The 12,860-nt window shown below is 40.2% G+C and overlaps 1 protein-coding gene across 1 annotated transcript; it reads left to right on the top strand.

The window, feature by feature from the left end:
- Positions 1-3,989: 3,989 nt before the first annotated feature.
- Positions 3,990-11,025, top strand: LOC115136494 (lens fiber membrane intrinsic protein-like). Its single transcript, XM_029672073.2, has 5 exons — positions 3,990-4,148; positions 5,487-5,675; positions 6,048-6,197; positions 10,442-10,576; positions 10,814-11,025. Exons 2-5 carry the CDS (start codon positions 5,501-5,503, stop codon positions 10,873-10,875), a joined length of 522 nt encoding a protein of 173 aa, XP_029527933.1. The 5' UTR covers positions 3,990-4,148; positions 5,487-5,500; the 3' UTR covers positions 10,876-11,025.
- Positions 11,026-12,860: the final 1,835 nt, after the last annotated feature.

Raw genomic sequence — 12,860 nt, forward strand, 5'->3', positions numbered from 1 at the left:
AGCTTACATTATGAATGGAATAGCAGTCAGACAATACATGACTTACCCAGTCTTACAATGTCAAATGAGTTGGATGACATAACTTTATCATAAGTCTTGGAGGACATATGCTACTGTTCAAAAGTTTGGGGTCACTTAGAAATGTCCTTGTTTTTGAAAGAAAAGCTAATTTTTTTGTCCATTAAAATAACATAAATTGATCAGAAATAGAGCTGGCAGCTTCATTAAATGTTACCCGCAAAACACCAGTCACAACATCAACAGTGAAGAGGCGACTCCGGGATGCTGGACTTCTAGGCAGAGTTGCAAAGAAAAATCCATTTCTTAAACTGGCCAATAAAAATAAAAGATTAAGATGGGCAAAAGTACACAGACACTGGACAGAGGAACTCTGCCTTGAAGGCCAGCATCCCAGGGGTCACCTCGTCACTGTTGACGTTGAGAAATGTTTTTTTGTGGGTACTATTTAATGAAGCTGCCAGTTGAGGACTTGTGAGGCATCTGTTTCTCAAACTAGAGACTCTAATGTACTTGTCCTCTTGCTCAGTTGTGCACCGGGGCCTCCAACTCCTCTGTCTATTCTGGTTAGAGACAGTTTGTGCTGTTCTGTGAAGGGAGTAGTACACAGAGATGTATGAGAGTTTCAGTTTCTTGGCAATTTCTCGCATGGAATAGCCTTCATTTCTCAGAACAAGAATAGACTGATGAGTTTCAGAAGAAAGCTCTTTGTTTCTGGCCATTTTGAGCCTGTAATCGAACCCACAAATGCTTATGCTCCAGATACTCAACTAGTCTAAAGAAGGACAGTTTTGCTTTTTTAATCAGAACAACAGTTTTCAGCTGTGCTAACATAATTGCAAAAGGTTTTTCTAATGATCAATTAGCCTTTTGAAATTATAAACTTGGATTAGCTAACACAACGTGCCATCGGATCACAGGAGTGATGGTTGCTGATAATGGGCCTCTGTACGCCTATGTAGATATTCCATTAAAAATCAGCCGTTTCCAGCTACAATAGTCTTTACAACATTAACAATGTCTACACTGTATTTCTGATCAATTTGATGTTATTTTAATGGACAAAAAAATTGCTTTTCTTTCAAAAACAAAGACATTTCTAAGTGACCCCAAACTTTTGAACGGTAGTGTATATTATACATATTTTTCTGAGACCAGGCTGCTTGTTGCGTTGTTACAACAAAGGAGAATTAGAAGAAGAATTTACATTGCTGGTTAGGAGAACTAACTTACTAGGGTGGCAGGTAGCCTAGCGCTTAGATTGTTGGACCAGTAACCGAAAGGTCACTGGCTCGAATAGCCAAGCCGACAAGGTGAAAAATCTGTCTGTGCCACTTGAGAATGGCACTTAACCCTAATTTGCTCCTAGCGTGCCATAATACGAGGGCTGACCCTGTAAAACAACACATTTCACTGCACCTAGAATCTATATATTTTTTTATTAACACCAAATTCTATGACAATTTAAGTTTTATTTATTTTTTATTTATTTTATTTCACCTTTATTTAACCATATAGGCCAGTTGAGAACAAGTTCTCATTTACAACTGCGACCTGGCCAAGATAAAGCAAAGCAGTGCAACAAAAACAACAACCCAGAGTTACACATGAACAAACGTAGAGTCAATAACACATAAGAAAATAAAAAATTAAAAATCTATGTACAGTGTGTGCAGATGTAGAAGTGTAGGGAGGTAAAGGCAATAAATAGGCCATAGAGGCGAAAATAATGACAATTTAGCATTAATACTGGAGTGATAGATGTGCAGATGATGATGCGCAAGTAGAGATACTGAGGTGCAAAAGAGCAAGAGGGTAAATAATAATATGGGGATGAGGTAGTTGGGTGTGCTATTTACAGATTGGCTATGTACAGGTACAGTGATCGGTAAGCTGCTCTGACAGCCGATGCTTAAAGTTAGAGAGGGAGATATAAGACTCCAGCTTCAGTGATTTTTGCAATTCGTTCCAGGCATGGGCAGCAGAAAACTGAAAGGAAAGGCGGCCAAAGTAAGTGTTGGCTTTGGGGATGACCAGTGCAATATACCTGCTGGAACGGATGCTACGGGTGGGTGTTGCTATGGTAACCAGTGAGCTGAGAGAAGGCGAGGCTTTACCTATCAAAGACTTATAGATGACCTGGAGCCAGTGGGTTTGGCGACGGATATGTAGTGAGGGCCAGCCAACGAGAGAATACAGGTCACAGTGGTGGGTAGTATATGGGGCTTTGGTGATAAAATGTATGGCACTGTGATAGACTGCATCCAATTTGCTGAGTAGAGTGTTGGGGGCTATTTTGTAAATGACATTGCCGAAGTCAAGGATCGGTAGGATAGTCAGTTTTACGAGGTTATGTTTAACGGCATGAGTGAAGGAGGCTTTGTTGTGAAATAGGAAGCCGATTCTAGATTTAATTTTGGATTCGAGATGCTTAATGTGAATCTGGAAGGAGAGTTTACAGTCTAACCAGACACCTAGGTATTTATAGTTGTCCAGATATTCTAGGTCAGAACCGTCCAGAGTAGTAATGCTAGTCGGGAGGGAGGGTGTGGGCAGCAATCGGTTGAAGAGCATGCACTTAGTTTTACTAGCATTTGGAGGAGCAGTTGGAGGCCAAGGAAGGAGTGTTGTATGGCATTCAAGCTCGTTTGGAGGTTTGTTAGCACAGTGTCCAAAGAAGTGCTAGATGTATTCAGAATGGTGTCGTCTGCATAGAGGTGGATCAGAGGATCACCAGTAGCAAGAATGACATCATTGATATATACAGAGAAAAGAGTCGGCCCGAGAATTGAACCCTGTGGCACCCCAATAGAGACTGCCAGAGGTCTGGACAACAGGCCCTCCGATTTGACACACTGAACTCTATCTGAGAAGTAGTTGGTGAACCAGGTGAGGCAGTCATTTGAGAAGCCAAGGCTATTGAGTCTGCCGATAAGAATGCAGTGATTGACAGAGTCGAAAGCCTTGGCTAGTGGCATGGGGGATATTCGATGCTAATGCAGAACGCCACAGGATGTTTTTGTGCTAGTCAAGAGCAGTCAAGTCTGGGGTGAACCAAGGGCTATATCTGTTCTTAGTTCTACATTTTTTGAATGGGGCATGCTTATTTAAGATGCTGAGGAAAGCACTTTTGAAGAGCAACCAGGCATCCTCTACTGACGGGATGAGGTCAATATCCTTCCAGGATACCCGGGCCAGGTCAATTAGAAAGGCCTGCTCGCTGAAGTGTTTTAGGGAGCGGTAAAAGGTTAGAAGAACTAACAACAAAGGTTAGGAGAATTTACGTAGCAAGTTAGGTGATTTAGGTTAAGGTTAGAAAAAGCGTTAGGGGAAGGATTAATAACAGTTTTACAGTTGTCCCCGATGCGTCTCGAACCGACAACCTTTGGATTTCTAGACGGTCACGGTATACCCCTATCCATCCTCCCCGACCAACCTTGCTTTTGTTTCAGTTATTCAGCATTTGTAACATAAAATAACATATCGTATTTAATGGATGTGCAAACATTTCAGTCCAGTCTTATGGTATTAGGGGCAATTTTGTGGACTATGTAGGACCATCATGGGAATCTCTCATATAGAGTATGTCTGGAAATTGTGGGTATGCCTCACAAAAGGATTCCCGTAGTTCTTACAGCTTACATTTACAGAATAAACAAATACTATTGAATCGAAAGTGGGTCAAGGAAACACTCAGAAAATATATATTTTTTTTTTACCTAATATTTGCTAAATTTACTTTTGATTAAAATAATCAGTGCTGTTTGAGGCAGAGCCTCTGATTTAACTCCTGACCTGCTCTCCACTATAGCTGCTTCAGCCCTTCACTTTCAATCAAAAACATCCAGTCATCAGTATTACTTCAACCTGACAGCTTTAGACAATTCTGTTTTTTCAGCAGATTCCCAAACGACAAAACTAGTAGTGCTGATTGGCTAGCTCTCTGCATGTCCCTTTGTCTGCCCTCTCCGTTTGTTCTATCCCCCATTTCCCTATTCACCGATTCAAACGTTAGCGCTATTAGCCTGCTGGAAATCTGCCTGTCTTGGCATTATAGGGGCCTTGTTGTATTTTGTCAGGAAAACCAACTTTACTACAGAGTCACTTAGTCTTCATAAAAGTCTATTAAGGTAAGCTTGTCAGCGTGTGGTTGGATTTATGCAATAGTGTCATCCATCTTGAAAATAATTCATTATGATTTAGTGTGTTTGTGTGTGACAGTCAATCTCTGATTCTTTCCAGTATATGAAAAAAAGAGTCAGTCATTCAGGGTAAAAATGAGGGTCAGTAAATGTTGATGTTAAATATTGGTATAGTTCTCCAAACATTTCATTTTTAAATGTAGACTTATATCCTAAATGTTTAAATGAATGACTATACTGCATGTGGTCAAGTATATGAGTATATATAAGTTTACAGGTTGATATCACCAACTTTCATAGATAAAATAGGCACATGCTATCTGCTGTATTAAGAAATAAACAATAAATCATTTGTGTTTGGGAATAATCTGGTTATTGAACCACTGAGAAAAACTGACCAAATGTGTAGCCTATAGAATCAGTTTTCAATAAATGATTGTAAAATCTCCACCAAATTATAACCAACAATTTTGTTGGTGTAAATAGAGTATAAATTGAAATATAGGGTATGGTGACATATAGGTGACACTGAAAACAACTAGGTTGCCCTCTTCTGGCCAGTGTAAAATTGATAGATAATTGATGGGAGTGTCTATGGCTAATTAGTTTCTGCTCTCACAGTAAGAAGAAAAGTAGAGTTGTTTTTGAAAGGGATGAGAGTTTTAATGTGATTTCATTTATAAAAATCTGATATATTGGCACTCAATGCTGGCAATTAAATATTAGCATTAGTACATCTTTCAGTATTTGGGACAGTTTTACAGTAGTTATTTCTAGAATAGCAACAGATGTGATCACAAATGAACATACTCTGGAGAAGAGTATTGAGAAGCTGCTATAAGAACAGTAATACATACATTAAAAGTGGATCTACGATATTTGCAATGGTTATTAAAATGATGTTCTGGATTTTACCAGACATAATCTGCCATGTAAATATTTTAAGTTCAAATAAATGTGAAATTGAAATGAGAACGACCAGGGTTTGATCAGAAGATATTGTTTTCAGGTAGAACAAGTGACAAATACATGTATCAAATATCAAAGTTATCCTGGGCAAATGCCCTAAGTGAAGCTCTATAATATAAGAGGTGAGGAGCCCATCCTTTCCCACTGATCTCCCAGAGAACAAAGTGGACCTCAGAATAGACACATACCTGAAACCCTTTGGCTCAATCCAGTGGAAACTATGTGATAATTACAATGCAAATACCAACACTTAGGGCCTCTCTTCCTGAAGTGTGTGTGTTGACAGGGGGCCGCGGCTGACCCCTGTATTCTAAGTGACCTCAAGCTCATCATTGTGTGTGCGTGTTTGTGTGTCAGGTTGCAGGTGCAGGATGTACAGCTTCATGGGCGGAGGGCTGTTCTGTGCAGGCGTGGGGAACATCCTCCTGATTGTTTCTACGGCAACCGATTATTGGATGCAGTACCGGCACTCCAACAACTACATGCATCAGGGCCTGTGGCGGTACTGCATGCCGGGGAAATGCTTTACACACAATGACAGCATTGGTGAGGACTACAGCCAGTGCACACAATGCTGTCATAACACTGTCATAACACCCAAAAAATATCATAGTGAGCCATAAATTGTATATGAGTGGTGCTATTTCCATGTTATGTGCCATGTCAGTGGTACAGCTTATGAATCACAATATGATGTGATGGGAGCTATACCAATCACACCACAGCTTGTTGATTTTGGCATGAAAGAGTCATTATCCTAGTCACAGCATGAGCATCAAGGCTTGCTTTCCATAACAAGATTCATATTTGCCAAGCACAGTTCAAACGTCATCAATATGGTTAGTTTCAGGTCAAAACAGGCCAGGGTCAGTCTCTCTTGTACCCTGACAATTCCTGTTAACCTTTGACTCCCTGCAGCCCACTTGGATGCCACCCGGGCACTTATGATTCTCTCTCTTCTGGCCTGTTTCATTGGCATCATTATCGGCATCATGGCCTTCATCCACTCCTCGTTCTTCAACAGGTTTGACAAAACCTTTGCTGCAGGCATATTGTTCTTCATCTCATGTAAGTTGGGTTCACTTACTTCTTTTCACTTATTTTACACATTTTACAGAGGGCATTTTCACATATGAAATGATGTACCCTGGTTCGGTTTCCTGGAGCGTTTGTGGGAATTCTACAGAATACGAGTTGCTTTCACAATACCTGAAATAACCGTTTCAGGATGCAATTATCAAGACGCACATTCTACATGACGTTAGCGAGCTAGCTTGTTTACAATGCGCAAAAAGTTCCATGTGACCCGCTCCACAATACCTGGTGCTCTGGCCCTGGATCTTGGACCCACTAATCACGCTAGTCCAGGATTTGTGTCAGCCAGGGTTCGTTTGAGTTTCACACAAGCTTTATAGCGCGGATCAGGGTACCGAAAGCTCCGGGATCCTGATCATAAGCGGATACGTGAAAGCACCCATACTGTTTGGTTTTCTTTCCAGGTCAAATGTTGTAACTGTATGATAAGTGATATAAGGTTATCTTTATTTGTTGGATGCTGAATACAACTTTTAGTTCAAATTCAAATATTCTGTCGGTCGAATGGTGTCTAATGGTTTTTATGAACCACATGGTTTTTGAAGAATAAAACTTAAATACACCAGGCAAAATTTGGCATGGAATAGCATAATGATATAATTGCAGTGGCAAACAGAGTTTAGGAACACATCAGGAGTCTGTGTATTAGTTTGACTTTCTGAGTTGTGCATCGTCCTGGTGGTTGGCGACAGAACATATGTATAATCTCTAGGAACTATATTTACCAGACGTAAAAATAAATGTGTCCCTCACTATCAAATAAAAGTCCAAATATTTTTGTGTCCGAACCGCACCATAATACCTCGGAGTTTGCCATTAGACCACGCACTTCACGCGAGACGTCCTACCACGGAATCTATTTTACACAGCAAGAAAACAATATGGTGCAGTTTGGACAAAAGTAGGATTCTGACATTTAATTGATAGCAAGGGACACTTTTCATTTTACGTCTGGTAAGTAGAGTTCCTAGAGATTACACATATGCTTTTGTTGACAGGAAACGTTTTTTTAGTGAAGCCGGCTATATTGTGGTATGGTTATTTTCCGTCGCCAATCACCAGAACGATGCACAACTCAGGGTGTCCAACCAATACACAGACTCCCGATGTTGTGTCACAAAGATATGGCGAATCGGGACTATGGGACCTACACCTTCAGAGGGAACAAAAATCTTCCAATACATTGTATCAAACTCAAAAATCAAGAAAACATAGCATCACTTAATGCGCCCAACATTATATGTACTCTAGTCGGAAAATTGTAGTTCTAGTGAAGGAGGCGCAATGCTTTTTTATGGAATGTATGAATGAATCCAACAGGCCTGGCCGTGCTTCGGCTGCCGCACACAGTCAGAATCGGCATGGACACATGTGGCACAGAGCATAAAGTAATGCGACCAGCGAAACAAACACAGTCTTTACATAACCTATGATAACCTAACACCAATATCACCAATACCGACAACAACAGTGTCACATAAAAGGTGAAGGGTTCATTGTGCTAAAAGGACAGCGACCGTAATACCTGTGCACTCCATGGTGCTGAAGGGGAGACAGTTTTGGTCAAACACATAGACAGGCGATAGCAGTCACACAGCCTCAAATAATGTTAAATAATAAGCATCACATTCACTCCAGTAGGTCCCATGAAATTATAACAATATAAAAGCAGAACCATTTCATTCCAAAATGAAATGAACAAACCAGCTATTACTTCCCATTGCAAATATATTTTAGCACATTCATCACACTAACCGGTGAGCTAACATTTAAATGCAACAGTGTTTCACAGTCATTATTTTCAATGAGATAGCCAACTGCAAGCAAGCTGCAAAAAAATAAAACAGTGTCATTCACCAGATGATCACTTGAAAACAAAGTTTGAAAGTTGTTCTTGAAAAGGGTGATACTAACAGTTTAGCAACAACATCCAAATTGAAGCCTTCTGTCCACCTTCTGAAGGCCTAGCCAATGGCTGACTGAGCTAGCTAGATTTTTCTACCCAGAGACCACCAAGGACAAATCCTGATTGGATATTTTTTTCTCGTCAGTATTAACCCTTCTCTATCCAACACAAACTCAGGAGGTGAAAGCAGAAGACAACTACAATTATTGTAAAGATGAAAAATAAATTAAAACAACATTTTAAATCATTCCTTAGGCCTTCTCTGAAGGCCCTCACAGTTCCCCACTGTATAATTGTCTGGATGAAATCTGGTTCTGGTTGAAGCAAGGTCAGATACTCAAATTATAACTATAACTAGCTAGGTTTCCATCCAATTGTTGACAGATTTTTATGCAAATGTCTAATATACGTTTAAAGACCATATGCTAATTTTCCCACCAGATATGTGTTTCCATCAAATTGGCTTGTTGCGGATTAAAAGGCTGTGCATGATGACATTGTAAACATAACATTTTCTTTGCGCTTAAATTCCCATGTACCAAATAAAAAATACAAGTTAAATTGTTTTCCATCACATTTTCTACTGCTGGTTTTCGCAACATCTTACAGATACAGTGCGGGTATAGCCTATACACGATAAGATTATTATGGACAATAGAGCAAGATCATTTTTATTTGTCAAATGGCAGCCAAGCATTATCATCATGTCACCAGCATAAGACCCTCAATATTTATTGGAAAGGGGCATCAAGCTCATCACCATAAAGTTTCACCACCCTGTGAAGTTCATCATAACTTATTTCATTTACATTTACATTTAAGTCATTTAGCAGACGCTCTTATCCAGAGCGACTTACAAATTGGTGCATTCACCTTATGACCTCCAGTGGAACAGTAGTGCATCTAAATCTTTTCAGGGGAGGGGGTGAGAGGGATTACTTTATCCTATCCTAGGTATTCCTTAAAGAGGTGGGGTTTCAGGTGTCTCCGGAAGGTGGGGATTGACTCCGCTGTCCTGGCGTCGTGAGGGAGTTTGTTCCACCATTGGGGGGCCAGAGCAGCGAACAGTTTTGACTGGGCTGAGCGGGAACTGTACTTCCTCAGTGGTAGGGAGGCGAGCAGGCCAGAGGTGGATGAACGCAGTGCCCTTGTTTGGGTGTAGGGCCTGATCAGAGCCTGGAGGTACTGAGGTGCCGTTCCCCTCACAGCTCCGTAGGCAAGCACCATGGTCTTGTAGCGGATGCGAGCTTCAACTGGAAGCCAGTGGAGGGAGCGGAGGAGCGGGGTGACGTGAGAGAACTTGGGAAGGTTGAACACCAGACGGGCTGCGGCGTTCTGGATGAGTTGTAGGGGTTTAATGGCACAGGCAGGGAGCCCAGCCAACAGCGAGTTGCAGTAATCCAGACGGGAGATGACAAGTGCCTGGATTAGGACCTGCGCCGCTTCCTGTGTGAGGCAGGGTCGTACTCTGCGGATGTTGTAGAGCATATGTAGCCTAATAAACTGCATCCTTTCCCGAGTCATAGTGGGAGAACCACACAACATATCATCGCATGACTCCAAGTTTACTTCGATATGATGGTTATTAGGCCTATATCAATATTTGTGCATAAATCCATTTCCACCACCATTTCTCACATAATTAATTTGACCAACAAAAAGTTCCCACCCTGTGTAGCATATTTTGTTTGTCAACATTTTGTAAAGTTTACAGACAAATGTGCTTTTTCCATCAGGCCTATAATAACATTTTTTATCCGGCATGTAACCTACTTTACTCGCATAAAAAGTTTGGAAGAAAACCTGTTTACTGACTATAAAAAGCGCTATTTTGGTTGTTATCTGGGTAGTTTGGTCCACTATGCAGAATATCATGATTGATGTATAAAAAAAATATTTAAAAAATCTGTGTTTCATTGTATTTGCAGGGACTTTAAATATTGTTTACATTTTTGCATGTGTCTGCCTTTGTGTTTGGCACTTTCAACATTAACCTGAAACAATACTAGAAAATAAGATCTTAGTTCCATTTTATTATTGACTAAATCTAGCCTATTGTTTACTAATTAGACATACAAAAGGAAATCAGATACTTCCAACAGCAAACTGTTCACTAAATAAGTGTGCATAATTGTGTATCAGTGTTGAAATTGATCAGTATCCACTGACGTCACAATTTGACAGATTTCTGTGTTAAAACCTAAAGCATAAAACCCTTAAGACTTAAGAATCCAAGAAATGCAAAAACATGGATGCCATCGTTAAATGATGTGATGTTGCAGTAAGTAGTTTGCACTCTTTTTCTCTCCAGGCTTTTTCGTGTTGCTAGCAATGGCAGTGTACACTGGCGTGACGATTAATTACTATGGTAAACGCTATGGCAACTGGAGGTTCTCCTGGTCCTTCATCATCGGCTGGGTGTCAGTGGTGCTAAACTTCTTTTCAGGTAAAACCAAAACAACACAGGTCACACTCCCCACATAACATTTAATTCTGAACTAATGTTTTATTTAAGCAAATATATTATATATATTATTAATACTTCATATGGTTAATCCAAGGCCGGTGTGTGTGTGTGTGTGTGTGTGTATGTGAGTGTGTGAGTGTGTGTGTGTGTGTGTGTGTGTGTGCGTGTGTCTGTGTCTGTGTACGAGTACATGATGTCTTTGTCTTTCTTTTAAAGGTATATTCTATATGTGTGCCTATCGGATGCACGAATGCCCCAGAAACTCAAACTCTCACTAGAAGACTTCCGAAATTATAATCAATGTCTTATATTGAGAGCTTGTGGCTGTTCCCCGAATTTGAGAGTCAAGATGGATCGATCCACTATTTACTTTTGGAACATGGATTCTAATATTTTAAGTGATCTGAATAAAGGACGCTGGGGATAAACATGTATCCTTTTTAATGATTAAATGCTTGTTCTTTTATATTTGCACAGCCCATTTTTACACGTCAGAAATATAGACAATTTTGAGTACAGGTTTGATATGGTAAAGTATATACATTATCTGCAATGCAGACAAACTAACACATATCTGGTCAAGTAAAATTATCCAAGTACTTCAAATAAAATGTGACAGATGCATAAATATACTGTCTCCTGTATGTAGGTATAGCTACTAACAATCAAATTACGCTTTAGCAGAGTTGGGCAGGCTTCAAGAAATTATAGAACACAACTGCCCAGGGTCAGGCTATAGAAGAATAGCAGTCGTTTTCAAGTGTGTATCTTTTGGAAAATGTTAGTAATAGTTTTATAGCATGTATGGGGATGCACAATAAGCTGCTATGTTGAACACATATGCCATTATTACATAGGCTATCATAAAAAAAACATGTATATGTTTGGATCATACAAAAATGATTTGGTCCTGTGGCAGGCATTCTTGTACAACATGATGAATGATATGATGTCCAGACTAACTGGATTGGTTAAGTGGAAGACCGCGATAAACCTATTGCATGCAAGATGATACACTGATGCAGGGTAAACATATTTGCCAAACACATTGTGTGTGGAATTTGTGTCATGATTTCACTTCGATTGGTTAAACATTGACTGAGGTTAATTGATGGTAGTCAGAAATGTTTAGGCCACCATTTCCCAAACTCTGGGGACCCCTCTGGGGACATTTTGTTTTTTTTCCCTGGCACTACACAGCTATTTCAAATAATCAAATCTAGATAAGTTGAATATTTGAACTAGCTGTGCAGTGCTAGGAAGAAAAAAAAAGTGCACCCCTTGGTGTCCCCAGGACAGAGTTTGGGAAACTCTGGTTTAGGCCTATAGGACAATGTTTTGCGATAAAGGTGTTGGGAAAATGCATGCATATTTCAATTAATATGACATTGCCTTCCTGTATTTCACAATCAATCATCATGTTACATATCAACTGATGCCAAAAGTTCAGTGAAGACTAAGGATCTAATAATACATGTTCTTCACGCAACCGCGCCACTGGTACATGATGGGAAAGAAAAGACGAATGTCAAAACAATATATAGCTTATTTCCACTTAATTTGATTCATCTTGTTACCAGATCAATATAGTAACACTGCAAAAAAAATGACCAGACGACGTCTCTGAAGCTAAACGATGTATTACCAAATAGAATGTTGCAAGCCTCTTATCGAAGGAAATGTGCCACTTAAAGGCGCTGCATGGTCAATCCACTATCTGCATTGGCCGTGCAGCATTTACGGTGATACGGCCTCTGCAGATGTCAGGTCATTCATACTTCTTGGGCTTTGTGGAGCAGCGCAAAATTGTTGTGAAGGAAGTTGTCAAGGAAGTGAGTTTGTGTTTATACAGAACCTCCCGCCCCCACCTACCATCAACCAATCACATTGAGCCCTCGACATTATTACAGCATTTGGGAGGCGCACAGCAATGTGGTAGGGAGCTCAATTTGGCCTCTGCGTGGCTCCGGAGGCTCCGCAATTCCGCAATTGCGCCTCCATACAGCGCATCCGACAACATTTTCAGGTCAAGCATAAATTGGCTTTTAGAATTGATGCTCTGGCGCCCAGGCACTACACTTTACTTGATGAAATGGCTGTTAAAAGCCGATTGACCATCCGTGCAAAGACGATTTCATCATCATTGTTTATTTACACTACTTTAAAATGTTCCACTTAAACCAACAGTTACCCTGATGTTCTTTTAAGAAGGGCTGAGGAGGCGCACTTGCATGTCAGAGGTTTTCTCAACTTAGTTCATGAT

Source organism: Oncorhynchus nerka, linkage group LG10, assembly GCF_034236695.1.
Source record: "Oncorhynchus nerka isolate Pitt River linkage group LG10, Oner_Uvic_2.0, whole genome shotgun sequence".
NCBI classification, from domain to species: domain Eukaryota; kingdom Metazoa; phylum Chordata; class Actinopteri; order Salmoniformes; family Salmonidae; genus Oncorhynchus; species Oncorhynchus nerka.

Bases quoted from the DNA above. Each gene is read 5' to 3' on its own strand.
- LOC115136494 (XM_029672073.2), top strand. From the start codon at position 5,501: ATGTACAGCTTCATGGGCGGAGGGCTGTTCTGTGCAGGCGTGGGGAAC. The intron at 5,676-6,047 runs GTGAGGACTACA...GACTCCCTGCAG, and splicing joins TACACACAATGACAGCATTG to CCCACTTGGATGCCACCCGG. The intron at 10,577-10,813 runs GTAAAACCAAAA...TTTCTTTTAAAG, and splicing joins GGTGCTAAACTTCTTTTCAG to GTATATTCTATATGTGTGCC.